The 15,799-nt window shown below is 36.8% G+C and overlaps 2 protein-coding genes across 2 annotated transcripts; both read right to left on the bottom strand.

Annotated features, from left to right (window-relative positions):
* Positions 1–74: 74 nt before the first annotated feature.
* LOC136842171 (lysostaphin-like) lies at positions 75–781 on the bottom strand. The gene is made up of 2 exons (XM_067109531.1): positions 568–781; positions 75–415 (listed from the first exon to the last, which is right to left on the bottom strand). The coding sequence occupies exons 1-2, from the start codon at positions 779–781 to the stop codon at positions 75–77; spliced, it is 555 nt and encodes a 184-aa protein (XP_066965632.1).
* Positions 778–14,650, bottom strand: LOC136842170 (proteoglycan 4-like). Its single transcript, XM_067109529.1, has 6 exons — positions 14,620–14,650; positions 4,705–4,758; positions 3,790–4,082; positions 2,601–3,367; positions 1,285–2,363; positions 778–1,199 (listed from the first exon to the last, which is right to left on the bottom strand). Exons 1-6 carry the CDS (start codon positions 14,648–14,650, stop codon positions 778–780), a joined length of 2,646 nt encoding a protein of 881 aa, XP_066965630.1.
* Positions 14,651–15,799: the final 1,149 nt, after the last annotated feature.

Here is a 15,799-nt window from a genome sequence, read left to right as displayed (position 1 = left end):
TGGGGTCCTTTGTGGTAAGATCATCAGTGGTATGATCCTTGGGGTCTTTTGTGGTAAGATCTTCCGTGGTATGATCATTGGGGTCTTTGTGGTACGATCTTTGGTGGTATGATCAAGGGGTCTTTTGTGGCACGATCATCAGTGGTATGATCATTGGGGTCTTTTGTGGTACGATCATCTGTGGTATGATCCGTGGGGTCTTTTGTGGTACGATCTTCGGTGGTATGATCATTGGGGTCTTTTGTATCTTTGGTACGATCTTCGGTGGTATGATCATTGGGGGTTTTTGTGGTACGATCATATGTGGTATGAACCTTGGGGTCTTTTGTGGTACGATCATCGGTGGTATTATCATTGGGGTCTTTTGTGGTACGATCTTCGGTGGTATGATCATTGGGGTCTTTTGTGGTACGATCTTCGGTGGTATGATCATTGGGGTCTTTGTGGTATGATCTTCGGTGGGATGATCATTGGGGTCTTTTGTGGCACGATCTTCAGTGGTATGATCATTGGGTTCTTTTGTGGTATGATCTTCAGTGGTATGATCATTGGGGTCTTTTGTGGTACGATCATCAGTGGTATGAAGCTTGGTGTCTTTTGTGGTACGATCTTCGGTGGTATTATCATTGTGGTCTTTTGTGGTACGATCTTTGGTGGTATGATCATTGCGGTCGTTTGTGGTACGATCTTCGGTGGTATGATCCTTGGGGTCTTCTGTTGTTTGATCATCAGTGGTATGATCATTGGGGTCTTTTGGTATGATCTTCGTTGGAATGATCATTGGGGTCTTTTTGTGGTACGATCTTCAGTGGTATGATCATTGGGGGTTTTTGTGGTACGATCATATGTGGTATGAACCTTGGGGTCTTTTGTGGTACGATCTTCGATGGCATTATCATTGTGGTCTTTTGTGGTACGAAGTTCAGTGGTATGATCATTGAGGTCTTTTGTGGTACGATCTTCGGTGGTATGATTATTGGGGTCTTTTATGGTATGATCTTCGGTGGGATGATCATTGGGGTCGTTTGTTGCACGATCATCAGTGGTATGATCCTTGGGGTCTTTTGTGGTAAGATCTTCAGTGGTATGATCATTGGGTTCTTTTGTGGTACGATCTTTGGTGGTATGATCATTGTAGTCTTTTGTGGTACGATCTTCAGTGGTATGATCATTGGTGTCTTTTTGTGGTATGAAGCGATCTTTTGTGGTACGATCTTGGTATGATCATTGGGGTCTTTTGTGGTATGATCTTTGGTGGTATGATCATTGGGTCTTTTGTGGTACGATCTTCGGTGGTATGATCCTTGGGGTCTTCTGTCGTTTGATCATCAGTGGTATGATCATTGGGGTCTTTTGTGGTATGATCTTCGGTGGTAAGATCATTGTGGTCTTTTGTGGCACGATCATCAGTGGTATGATCATTGGGCTCTTTTGTGGTACGATCCTCGGTGGTATGATCATTGTGGTCTTTTGTGGTACGATCTTCAGTGGTATGATCACTGGGGTCTTTTGTGGCACGATCATCAGTGGTATGATCATTGGGGTCTTTTGTGGTATAATCTTCGGTGGTATGATCATTGAGGTCTTTTGTGGTACGATCTTCGGTGGTATGATCATTGGGGTCTTTTGTGGCACGATCATCAGTGGTATGATCCTTGGGGTCTTTTGTGGTACGATCTTCGGTGGGTTGATCATTGGGTTTTTTTGTGGTGCGATCTTTGGTGGTATGATCATTGTAGTCTTTTGTGGTACGATCTTCAGTGGTACGATACTTGGTGTCTTTTGTGGGACGATCTTCAGTGGTATGATCATTGGGGTCTTTTGTGGTATGATCTTTGGTGGTACGATACTTGAGGTCTTTTGTGGTACGATCTTCAGTGGTATGATCATTGAGGTCTTTTGTGGTACGATCATCAGTGGTACGATATTTGGGGTCTTTTGTGGTACGATCTTTGGTTGTATGATCATTGGGGTCTTTTGAGGTACGATCTTCAGTGGTATGATACTTGGGATCTTTTGTGGTATGATCTTCGATGGTATGATCATTGGGGTCTTTTGTGGCACGATCACCAGTGGTATGATCCTTGGGGTCTTTTGTGGTACGATCTTCAGTGGTATGATCCTTGGGGTCTTTTGTGGTACGATCTTCGGTGGTAGGAACCTTCAGGGCTTTTGTGGTACGATAATTGGGGTCTTTTGTGGCATGATCATCAGTGGTATGATTCTTGGTGTCTATTGTGGTACGATCTTCGGTGGTATGATCCTTGGGGCCTTTTGTGGTATGATCTCCAGTGGTACGATCCCCGGGGTCGTTTGTGGTACGATCTTTGGTGGTAGGAATCTTCTTGCTTTTTGTGGATGATCTTCGGTGGTTTGATCATTGGAATCTTCTGGGATCTTTGTGGTACGATCCTTGGTGTCTTTTGTGGTAAGAACTTTCTGTGGGGGTTTTGTGGTTTGATCCTTGGGGTCTTTTTTGTTACGATGTGGTAGGAACTTTCAGGGCTTTTTGTGGTAATGATCTTCAGTGGAACGGTCATTGGGGTCTTTTGTGGTATGATCTTAGAGGTAGGAACCTTCAGGTCTTTTGTGGTAGGAACCTTCGAGGCTTTTGTGGTAGGAACCTTGGGGCCTTTTGTGGTAACTTTTGTAAAGGAACCTTTGGGGCTTTTTGGTGGAAACCTTGGGGGCTTTTGTGGTAAACCTTCAGGGCTTTTGGGGCTTTTGTGGTAGGAACCTTCGGAGCTTTTGTGGTAGGAACCTTCAGGGCTTTTGTAGTAAGAACCTTTGGGGCTTTTGTGGTAGAAACCTTCGGGGCTTTTGTGGTAGGAACCTTCGATGCTTTTGTGTTAGGAACCTTCGGAGCTTTTGTGGCAGGAACCTTCAGGGCTTTTGTAGTAAGAACCTTTGGGGCTTTTGTGGTAGAAACCTTCGGGGCTTTTGTGGTAGGAACCTTCGGGGCTTTTGTAGTAAGAACCTTTGGGGGTTTTGTGGTAGAAACCTTCGGGGCTTTTGTGGTAGGAACCTTCGGGGCTTTTGTGGTAGGAACCTTCAGGGCTTTTGTAGTAAGAACCTTTGGGGGTTTTGTAGTAGGAACCTTCGGGGCTTTTGTGGTAGGAACCTTCAGGGCATTTGTAGTAGGAACCTTCGGGGCTTTTGTAGTAAGAACCTTTGGGGTTTTTGTGGTAGGAACCTTTGGGGCTTTTATGGTAGGAACCTTTAGGGCTTTTGTGGTAGGAACCTTCGGGGCTTTTATTTTATGAATCTTTGGGGCTTTTGTAGTAAGAACCTTTGGGGCTTTTGTGGTAGAAACCTTCGGGGCTTTAATGGTATGAACCTTCAGGGCTTTTGTGTAGGAACCTTTGGGCTTTTATGGTAGGAACCTGGGGCTTTTGTGGTAGGAACCTGCTGGGGTTTTGTGGTAGGAGCCTTTGGAGCTTTTATGGTTGGAACCTTGGGGCTTTTTTGTGGTTGGAACCTTTTGGGCTTTTGTGGTAGGAACCTTTGGGGCTTTTATGGTTGGAACCTTTGGGGCTTTTGTGGTAGGAACCTTCAGGGCTTTTTGTGGTAGGAACCTTTGGGGCTTTAATGGTAAGAACCTTTGGGGCTTTTGTGGTAGGAACCTTTGGGCTTTTATGGTAGGAACCTGCAGGGCTTTTGTGGTAGGAACCTGCAGGGGCTTTTGTGGTAGGAGCCTTTGGGCTTTTATGGTTGGAACCTTCAGGGCTTTTATGGTAGGAACCTTCGGGGCTTTTGTGGTAGGAAACTTCGGGCTTTTATGGCTGGAACCTTCGGGGCTTTTGTGGTAGGAACCTTCGGGGCTTTTGTGGTAGGAACCTTCGGGACTTTAATGGTATGAACCTGCGGGGCTTTTGTGGTAGGAGCCTTTGGAGCTTTTATGGTAGGAACCTGCGGGGCTTTTAGGGTAGGAACCTGCTGGGGTTTTGTGGTAGGAGCCTTTGGAGCTTTTATGGTTGGAACCTTCGGGGCTTTTGTGGTAGGAACCTTCGGGGCTTTTGTGGTAGGAACCTTCGGGACGCCGGATTTGGGTGTTGTTGCTGGTTTTGTATCCTTCCCTGTGTCTGTATTTGAAAGAAGAATGCCATTAGTCAAGAGAAACGATAGGGAATGTTTTTTATAATCTAGAATAATTATCTGAAGATATATGGCATTAATATGACCACCAACATTGTGACAATACAAATCTTTTTGTATAATTTATACTCTGAATTTTAAATACAGTCTTCATACCTTTAAGCAGATTTTTTATTTCTTGTTCAATGATGTACTGACATAAAAACTTTTATTTAGGTACAACTTTGAAAATTTTCGTTAGTCAAAGTTAAGTAAAAATACCTACAATTCTTTAAACGTTTGCAAATCTTGGACATAGCATAATAAGCTCTCTTTATGCTCGGTATTAAAAATGTTCCATTATACTAACCACAATTTGAACCCTTTTTCACCAGCCAACTCTGATAACTAAATGATAACTAAATGTATTTTTTATATAATTATATTTATATATATATATGTATATATATATATATATATATATATATATATATATATATATATATATATATATATATATATATATATATATATAGTATATACACATACATACTGTCCAAAATAAAACACTTACCAATAAATGAATTAATGAGCAAGAATGCAAGCACCATTGTTTTCATAACATCTTACCTACAGGGTTGATGGCTTTAGGTGTTGGTACTGGGTCCTTAGCACTCACTGAGACTGTATTTGAAGGAAGAATGACATTAGTCAGTAGAAAAGTTAGAGAATATTTCTTTACATACAAAAATGACTATCTGAAAATATATAATTGCATTAATAAACCACCATATTATTATTATTATTATTATTATTATTATTATTATTATTATTATTATTATTATTATTAGAAGAAGAACCCTATACATAACTTACAAGCCCACAGGGGCCAACGACTTGAAATTCAAGCTTCAAAAGAATAAGGTGTTCATGTGAAAGAAGTTACAGAAGGTTATAGGAAATACAGAAAGAAGAGATCAGTTATTATAAAAAAATAAATTAATAAATTAATAAATAAACAAATAAGGATGCAAGTAAATTATTAAAATACAAGGAGAATTGCAGATCTTATACCGTAATTTGTACTATGAAATTTTAAATACTCAATCTATTGCCGTAAGCTGATATGTTGACTTCTCTTTCAGTAACAGAAAAGCTCAAAGATTCACTGATATATTTCACGGTCAATTTTGTTGATTGATGTAAAGGATATACCAGCCACCGTTTAACTGTACCTTTGAAAGCGTTCCTTAGACATAAAAACATAGATTATATATCACAATAATTAGATTCCATTCAGCTTTTTCATATCTTGGACTGTGTTCAATTATAGAGGCCCTGTAAGTCTGCAAGTTCGTCCAAAAAAATCCATCCTGAAGGAGCTTTGAGATTTCATACCCAAACTGGTTGCTCTTTTTTTATAATTTCGAAACAGCAAGATTTCATATTTCATATCAATTGTATATTTATTTTAACAACTTAAAACAGTATAAATGGGATGGATTCGTGTCGAATGCACTCTTCCTATCATATCAGAAAATGAGGAACACTGAAACGAGACTTACTTAATGGAATCTCATTCTAATTATCAACATCGTTGCTGTTTGTTGGCATTACCATTATCTTCATTATCATTATCAATACTTTTGTTTTTATCTTTATCTCTTTGTAACGTAGCTTTTTGAAAAATCGTCTGTTCGGATTACATAAACCAGGTTACACTTTCTTTTTTTCGTACCAAGACTGAAATCTACTGTACAGCCAGCATTCCAGGAAAAGTCATTTAAAGATGTTTTGTTCTCTCACCCAAGCTTTAAAAAGTTAAAAACATGAGTCAGGAAGTCAAATTTAGAATACTTCAGTGATATGTTTACTTGCAATAATATTCTGAGACTTTAATTTTGAACAGAAGCAAATATATAAAATTGAAAATCTTGACAATGAAAATACAAGTGCCACTCTTGCACCACAATTCACTGATAACTGTAAGAGCGAAACTTGAGAGAACGAGTTAAAAATTTCATTATTATTAAACTATTTTATGGATAGAAATTGCTCACCCAGGTAAACTAGAACTCAATTCACGGTAAAATAAAGAAAACATCAAAATAATTCACTGTAAAATTTACTGAACCAGAAAATAGACTTCTGGTGCTTTAGAACTTTTGTGATCCAATCACGGTTCTATAATATTATCAGTCACAAAATCTGCACTCGAAATTGCAATAGTTATTCAAGGTGAATGTTCGAATAATAAAATAGCATAGCTATTTATGACCTTTAAAATATTCCCAATAAATAAACAACTGGATGGGCGAAAATTTCCTGACCCCAGGGTACAAGCATCACACTCGAGGTATGTTGCTCAAATATTTGAAAATGAAACATTCCTAATTTTTTTAAGGGGGGGCTGGGCCCCTTTTATAAAGTAAATGACTGTGTCTACCTTATGATTGAAGGGATTTGCTTCAAATTTTTACCACTTATTCTAAAACTAATAATGAAAATTCTCTCGTGGGGAAATTTAGAATTTCGACCTCTAAGTTCAGTTTTTTTCAGTTGAAAAAATGATAACGTCACTTCTCAAAAATATGCAAAAAAAAATTGCACTAAAAAATTATTTTCTCGACGAAATACCTTCGTGAATGGCGACCTTGTATGGAGCCTCTAACAATGACACACTGAGAAAAGACACGGCTATAAAATTTGGTTGCTAAATTTACCTGCTGTGCTGGATTGCCTTCCCGTTTATTCCACACGTATTTTGAAAGGAAATTGTACCATACAATGAGAAGCATTGAATAGTAAGCACGTTCCTTTATTATCAAATTTTTTATTAATATTCATAATCACATTTTGAGCAACCCCCCCTCCCCACCCAAAAATACTGTCATCTAAAAGCACTCGTTCTCAGCTAGCCAGTATAGCTAATAATTATATATATATATATATATATATATATATATATATATATATATATATATATATATATATATATATATATATATATATACATATATATACATACATATATATGAAAAAAACAGTGTATACACATACATATATATATAGAAAAAACAGTGTATACACACACATATATAAATATACAGTATATATATATATATATATATATATATATATATATATATCAACAAAAACGGACTGACTGTGCTTCACCTTCTGCCCACACAACGATCAGCATCAAGCAAACGCAGAGCGTCGCTGGGAATCGCCTGAAGAACGCCATCCTGAGGAGGAGGACTTCCCCAAACCGTATCCACTTCACAACTGATCAACGTAGTTTTTCTCCCGACTGAGGTGACTTACGTTTCGATCTGGGATACTTTTGCCAAACACCGCCAGTATTTATATTACAAAACCACCCACGGAGGCTGAACACTTGTTGATAATTATTAACTCCTTTGGGTTGTTTAATGCTTAATAAACTGGCTGGGCTATGTGTGTGTGTGTGTGTGTGTGTGTGTGTATAGAGAGAGAGAGAGAGAGAGAGAGAGAGAGAGAGAGAGAATGAAGAAACTGATGATTTGATTGCTGGCATACTCAGCTGAACATTTCTTGGTTAGAGAATTGCATACAGTACGTCCCTAGTACAGAATGTTAGTAATATAGTCGAATCACTTCGTTTCATTCCTGTTTTCATCAAAGTTAATAGCATCTGTACATCTTTACCTGGGTACCTGGGTACGTACAGCTGAACTTAAACAGTATTTATAAAAGCCATACTTCCATTTCGTGAAGAAAACAGCAAAGATAGACAAGAATTCAGATTAACCTCACTTCGAAAAATACACTTTGAAGAGAATATGAACCGTTAGGATAAAAAAAAATTTTTGCCTTGTCCTCTTGGGAAATACAGGTCTTTCATATACAGTAAGATCGCAAGCCTTAAGGAACACAAAAGGAGGGTGTGAGTTCCGGTTATATGACGCATGATTGGCAGTTTATTCCAAATATTTAAAGAGGTAAATGAAAATTTCACAGTGCATGTGTCAGGGAGCAAACGGGAACGTCGCTCCCCAGTTTGGGGAATCATTCTGCCTGAACTATTTATTCATCAGAATGAACCAATCGAATTATTCAAATTTACAACATGGAAATTTTATTTTTATCTTATTTTAGCTTCCCAGCTTTGAGATCTTGCTTATAGAGAGAGAGAGAGAGAGAGAGAGAGAGAGAGAGAGAGAGAGAGAGAGAGAGAGAGAGAGAGAGATTCCCGGGTTCACAGTCACGTTAGGTTAAGTGTGGTTAAATAAGGTTGCAAACCAATAATTTATCTTAATTTATAGTGCACTAAATTAGGTTAGGTTAGGTTGGCAGGGAGTCCAGGATAACGAGGCCCTACCCCTAACCCCCCGACCAGGTCAAGACCCAGCGTCCTAGGTAAGGTTAAGTCAAACACATCCCTGTATTTCACTTACTTTGTGTTTTCCCCCAAACCAACAACACCACTTTTCCACTGTGGTTCCCTACAACTGTAGGATAAAAGTTGGGGTCCAGTATCTCTAAAATGACTCACTGGTTACTGAATTGAACGCCAGAAACATTAGCAGCAAACATTAAAACACAAGCATATTATATTTTCAATTCTGGTATGTGATTATGGTTTAAACTACAAAATTTACAATACGCCAAATTTATCAACCACTTATCATGGTGGAAATAGGTTAATGTCAGGTATTTCGTCCCAGTGCTTGGCTTCTGGCCTAGACCTGGTATTTCATGTAAATCCTTCGGGCCAGCCCTATGAGAGCTGATAGTCAGCTCAGTGGTCTGGTTAACCTGTTTTAATAATAATAATAATAATAATAATAATAATAATAATAATAATAATAATAATAATAATAATAATAATAATAATGTCAGTTATCGAAGTCAAGAACCTAAATTCGACAGGAATATGTACAGTAGTGTCATTATCAAGTTACGTCTCTTGATATCCAATAGTCAAGTCAACTGTTTATTACAGAATCTAAAACAAAGGTCCAGGTTAGAATCCTGGCCGAAGCAGATGCACTTGCAGGTTAAATTGCCGCTTGGGTGTCGGTTATTCTCAAGTTATAGTAAATTTGATATTAAGTGACATTAGTGACTTAATATTTGTAAGCATAAAAAAGTTACGTGTTAAAGCGACAAAACCCTAAGATTATGTATAAATATATATGCATATATACAAGTAATATATATATATATATATATATATATATATTATATATATATAATATATATATATATATATATATATATATATATATATATATATATATATATATATATATATATATATATATATATATATATATATATATATATATATATATATATATATGTATATATTTTATATATATATATATATATTATATATATATATATATATATATATATATATTATATTTTATATATATATATATATATATATATATATATATATATATATATATATATATATCACATACATACATATGTAAGCTTTCATATAGACTTCCTTTACAATAGGAAAGTTTACAACCAAAGTTAATCATATATGATAAGTGCATCTGCCTATGCCAGAATTCGAACTTATGCCTTTTGGATTTTGATACGGGCCTTCCCACAAAACTATCCCGAGAGACAAAGCTGATTTTGACTTGGAAATTCAATCAAGCCCTTCGCCAGATACGATGTAGATAATGACTTAATAACTCTCTTAACACTTTCAAAGAATTAGTGCCAACACGTTTTTGTTATCAGGGCCTTACATGTTTTGCTTTATTAGAAAAATAATTGCAAATATACAGTGAGACTTACCAGCCACCCACAAAATTTGGTATAATGGTTATTGCTCTGTTTCTCAGAGAAACTTTCGTTACAGAACTTTCATTATCCAAAGGCATTAGTCATCATAAAGACCCTTAAGAAACTGATTTTTGTTGCTATTTCGTAACTTTGTTCATAACGTTAAGTAAAACAAGACATCTGCAATCGTTGAAAGCCTATTTCTGAAGAGATTTTGTTGAGAGAAAATATTCAATACCTCTAGTGCTGTTCTGGGATGTCTTTAGCATAATGTCAATGCCAGGTAGATTCCAAGCTTTTGGTGACCTCTAAGAACCCATTAGGCTTCCTCTTCTTATGATTTACTCTGTAGACATAGTTAATTCTCGAAACACACGGTTAAACGGTTCTTTCCCCCTGCTCTAAGGATTTGGAATTTGCTTCCATTTTTAGGTAGTTCCTGACTCTGTGGTCATGCAATCCTGAAGTATGGCTGTATCGTTTTATTCGGGGGTCAAGTGACGCCAGCTAATTCAGTCAGTGAATCAACCTTTCAGGATTATGTTCCACTCCAGATAGATAAGGTTCTTTGGTTGTCTGTCATGTTGGCCTGTGAATTTCTGTCATGTTGGCCTATGAATTTGTCATGTTGGCCTGTTAATTTCTGTCATGCTGGCCTGTGAATTTCTGTCATGTTGGCCTGTGAATTTCTGTCATGTTGACCTATGAATTTCTGTCATGTTGGCCTGTTAATTTCTGTCATGCTGGCCTGTGAATTTCTGTCATGTTGGCCTGTGAATTTCTGTCATGTTGACCTATGAATTTCTGTCATGTTGGCCTGTGAATTTCTGTCATGTTGGCCTATGAATTTGTGTCATGTTGGCATATAAATTTCTGTCATGTTGGCCTATGAATTTCTGTCATTTTGGCATATAAATTTCTGTCATGTGGGCCTATGAATTTCTATCATTTTGGCCTATAAATTTCTGTCATGTGGGCCTATGAATTTCTGTCATTTTGGCCTGTGAAATTAACTGAAAAACTAAACAAAACCTTTTCAAGCAATTTATTACCTTATTACCTGGTGTCTTTCGCAAAGAAAATTTAGCCTCCTTCAGATCCATTAAATAAATTACATGAGTCAGACTGATTTCTTTGGAAACAATCATGAGCAGGTGTGAAGTGGAGAAGGACTACTTGGTAGGCATCGTTAATAACAGCAATTTCACCATGTTTTCATCCAAGCCTTAAGTGGATTCTTGTTAATGAATTTTTGCTTGGCATTTGTATGTCTTCATTTTGAGGTGTTTTGTACGATGGCGATCGATTTGGGTTTCGTAGGCATCAATATCCGCATGTATATGAATAAGCAGAAATGCATCCAAGCCTATACAAATGACCAATTACTTTATATTTCTCCTTCCCTAAGCATCTCAGAACTGGAGAGAGAGAGAGAGAGAGAGAGAGAGAGAGAGAGAGAGAGAGAGAGAGAGAGAGAGAGAGAGAGAGAGAGAGAGAGAGAGAGCCTGTAAATAACAGACGTGAGAGATCAGTGGTCCGTGAAAATGTATATCATTATGTCATTATTACAGGAAAACTTATACAGATACAGGGTTTAGAGTCTGTCTTTTTTTCTTTTTTTCCTCCAGTCCTTATCCGCTGAAGGCGCTCTGTCAGACCTGAAAATTTGTCATAACCACAATAATCAATTTACGCATCAACATCATCATCCTATTCATCACAGGCGTTAAAAGTTATTGCTTTTTGTTTCAGTTTCCCAATCTCCTTTGTTTTAGCACCCTCTCCCATGTCAACACAAGATTAGCTACAGATGGTTTCAAGTTATCTGAGCCAAGATGCACTTCAGATGTTGGTTGTAGAGCCTTAAAACTTGTAGCACCAGCATTGCTCAATAACCTCCCACTTACAATCATGAGGACTAAAAATATCAAGTCTTTCAAGAAAAATGCTAGACTTTCTTATCCTCTGGTTGTTATGATAATGTGGATTTGACAATCAATACGGAGTGTGCCGTATAACTCTCAGAATGTCTCTGCACTATTGGTAAATATGACAAAGGGATATGACATTTATGACAAAACGAGTGATATACAACGATGTATGTAACCTCATTTAACTTAGGGCACCGGGTCGTTACCTGGCCGGTGGAGCTTAGCTCCCAGCAGCCCCCCGCCCAACAAAACCTAACCTAAGGCACTACAAACTTAATCAAATATGATTGTGACCTAACATAATCAGACCTAACCTAACCTAGTATAGGGCGCCTGGTCCTAACCCCGGGGCAGGATCATACGAAAACGAACAACATCGTCGATAGAAATTACTCAGTCCTAGTGAAATCTAACCTATTTCTCATTGTCGTAAGTCCTGGGTTATTTTAACAAGAAGATAAGCGTCAAAAGTTATATACTTTACACGAATCATTATCGAGAAAGCGAGGAATATCCGTTATCCTACCTTTATTACCGTAACTGGAGTCATCTTTCACCGGTTCGATCGAATTTCAGATTCTCCTTCCATCCGGATTTGTTTTGTGTTTGATGCATTTCAGTAATACAACCGCGGTTTGTTTGTTGTTGCACAGTAAGACAAAAATCCCACCTTCGACGGTCATAGAGAACGGACTGCTCACTTCAGTAAGTTTCATCTCGATATCAGCATATGAAAAATAGGCCACCCTTTAGTAGTTTGTATTTCACTTGCTTGAAACAGTGATTCTCAGCTGTTGTCTTTTAAAAATGTTTCTAATCAGGGAAAGTTACGGGATATCAACTTGTATAGCATTAATAGATGAAAGTTTTTTCATTAAAATTGAAGCAGTTTGGGTACATAAGCTTCTGGATTTCCAAGACTTGTGGGAACTTTCAGAAACAATAAGGGCGAATGCCAAAATTTAAAATAATGTTTCCTTGATCCACAGGGAAGCTTTTCGATAATGCTCTGAGAGTTGGAAGACAACTTGCAAATTATTTCCTAAAGTAGAAGAGTCTTTGCTCAACGAAATTTCTTGAACAGTTCAGGATTTAAAAAAAATAAAGTTATTTAAACTACATAAGGAACTTGCCAGTATACAAACTTTTAATCTCAAAATATTCGGCATTTCAGACATCATAGTGAGTATGAGGCGGACTTCAAGCTGATAACCTAAATGTGTTTTTTTATATCTGGGTACACTACCTTTATAAAAACTACTGCAAGCTGGTAGCCTAATGGCGTTTTATATAACTGAGTACATTCCCTTTATTAAAACTACTTCAAGCTGATAACCTAAAGGTGTTTTTTATATCTGTGAACATTACCTTTACTAAAACTACTGCAAGCTGATAATGTAACCTAAAGGTGTTTTATATATCTGAAAACATTGCCTTTATTAAATCTAATGCAAGATAATGAAAATTATTACAGCATCCAGCTTCCTCCTTCCTCCAAAGTACATGTCTAAAATCGAAAATCAGTGTAATGACTCCTCGCCACATAGTTTTCATCACATCACATTCCAGAAACATCTGTACTGTAAATAAGGAATAATTATCCAGTAAAATAGATGTGTCAATTTCTTTTGATTAGATTCTGTAACGCAGACGATTCAGTTTAATATTGACGTCGACATCTGCTCCACCGAATGTTTCCCTCAAGCCGTTTCTCAATATCACGTGATATTTTAGAGATAAGACACTTGGTACTTTTATGCCTGTGGAACAACCTCCCTTAGCTGTTCTACATCTGCCTCAAATGATCGAACAGGATGCTTCGTCCTTTGTCTAGGTCACGGGGTCAGAAGGTCAACGGTTGAACCCAGCGATTCTCAAACTGGGTGCCGCAAGATTGTCATGAATTTTGTCTTGGCTAGATCATCTCAATGAACATTTGTAAAGCACAAAAGTCTGCAGAAGTCTTCATATAATTATTATCAGTGTGCCTGCTCTGACATATTAGTATATATATATATATATATATATATATATATATATATATATATATATATATATATATATATATATATATATATATATATATATATATATATATATATATATATATATATATATATATATATATATATATATATATATATATATATATATATATATATATATATATATATATATATATATATATATATAATTCATGCGATATGGTGGTATGGTGAAGAAAGGGTGCCATGGTAATTATTACATTAGTTATGGTGCCATCACTATTTAAAAAGATTGAGAACCACTGGTTTACCCTGAAGATGTTCATGCTAATGATTCTTTCACTCCACGTCTCATTTCCATGAATTACTCAGTCTTTTAAAGACTTGCAGTCTAAGAGGCCTTTACTCAAGGGAAACCTCTCTATGATTTTACCGCCAATAAAATCTGCTGGAATGAATCAAAAAAGCTTTTTCTTTAGCTAAATATCTCCGAGTTGCCATTTTTCGACGCTGCCAAAGCTTTAGCTCTATCTAACAGAAATCTTTATATAATACAAAAATAAACTAATATAGGGTTGTGCCAGTAATTTTTTTTCATATTCTGAGTAAAGGAGGTCTACTGGAATACAATTATTGGGTTTAAATTCCCTGTCTATAACATTACATGGGAAAAGTATAATTGAATTTCATGTATCTAAGAAGCAACCGGATATTAACGATTGTAATAATGAATATCATAACCATAAATTCACGGCGTCAATAGATCTGAAGCATGGTGGAAAAATTATAAAAAATAAAGCAAACTATAAAATTGACAGGAAGTTAGAACCACTTACCTGCAGACTTGGTAAACGGTGACTGTTGCATGGAGTGTAGCATTGAAACTTTTTTTTTTTTTTTTTTTTTTTAGCTGACAGTAAATATCCGCAACCGATATCCTAGAAACTAATCGTAAATGGAAGAAGCTTTTAATGCTTATCACCCATTAGTCAAATATCAGTAGCGCCAATTCACCGTCCGAACCAAAAAAAAAAAAAAAAACACACAAAAAATAAACATAAGAGTATAGTAACGCGCAAAGAGGAACAGATGAACAAACACAAACAAGTAACTAGATTTCTTTATTTAAAACAATGTACAACACCGAGAGTACACTATGAACACTTGAAATATTATTATTTCCTTCTTAGATGTACCAATAACACCCCCACCCATGTATACATCACCAACAATGATTTCAAAAAACACCCACAAATGAAGTATCGTACATGACAAGGAAATAGGGAGTGGTAAACTTTTCGACCTCTTGTGTCAGTGACTTGGAGGAGGAGGAGGAGGAGGAGGAGGGGAGGAGGAGGAGGAGGAGGAGGAGGAGGAGTTGGAGGAGTTGGAGGGGGAGGAGGAGGAGGAAAGAGAATAATCGGCCTTAACACTATAGTACGATTCTGGAACGATGTGGAACTAGAATCAAAAAGAGAATTATTGATGAATGAAAACAAAGTATAGTTGACGATAAGCCATGTTTCTTTTTTCCTTTGACTCCAGAAACACAAAAGCGTCAGCTTCGAAATTACTTCAATACTTGTTTTTTTAAATTTATTTTTGCCTCTTTTACAATTGCGCTGATCACTTTCAAAGAACACTTGTATTATTTTTTTTTTAAAGTTATACGTGTATTTTATTTTTAAATTTGAGTTCTATGTAAACAAGAAACATGAATAAAATCTCCTTTAAAGCTTCGAGAAGTCTCCAGGTAATGGAGATAAACAAACAGGTTATTTATTCTCAGCGGTATGGACGGTTGTTCAACTGTTTCACACCTCCACAGTTTCCCAGTAAGTCTGTCTCCCACAAAAGCCTTTCTGTTTGCCATTTCAAGGTCTCCCATACCCCCTTTCCAATCAGCAATGGGACAGTCTTCCTAAGTCTTGCTATTTAATTATCCAATTCTTCCAAAGCCTTCGCAGTAACCGTTGGGTTAGTCTCCCACAATTTCAGTTTTCCATGGGGCAGACT

Source organism: Macrobrachium rosenbergii, chromosome 9 (genome assembly GCF_040412425.1).
Source record: "Macrobrachium rosenbergii isolate ZJJX-2024 chromosome 9, ASM4041242v1, whole genome shotgun sequence".
Lineage (NCBI taxonomy): Eukaryota > Metazoa > Arthropoda > Malacostraca > Decapoda > Palaemonidae > Macrobrachium > Macrobrachium rosenbergii.
The sequence above is the reverse complement of the archived record's forward strand: the minus strand, read 5'-3'. Positions and strand labels throughout refer to the sequence as shown.

Excerpts from the sequence above, each read along its gene's own strand:
- LOC136842171 (XM_067109531.1), bottom strand. The coding sequence starts at position 781 with ATGATCATTCCAACGAAGATCATACCAAAAGACCCCAATGATCATACC. Across the intron at positions 416-567 it reads GCTTCATACCACTGATGATC|ATCGTACCACAAAAGACCCC; the intron begins GTACCACAAAAG and ends ATACCACCGAAG.
- LOC136842170 (XM_067109529.1), bottom strand. The coding sequence starts at position 14,650 with ATGCAACAGTCACCGTTTACCAAGTCTGCAG. Across the intron at positions 3,368-3,789 it reads CTACCACAAAAGCCCCGAAG|CCCAAAGGTTCCTACACAAA; the intron begins GTTCCAGCCATA and ends CTACCATAAAAG. Across the intron at positions 1,200-1,284 it reads GGATCATACCACCGAAGATC|ATCGCTTCATACCACAAAAA; the intron begins GTACCACAAAAG and ends GTACCACAAAAG.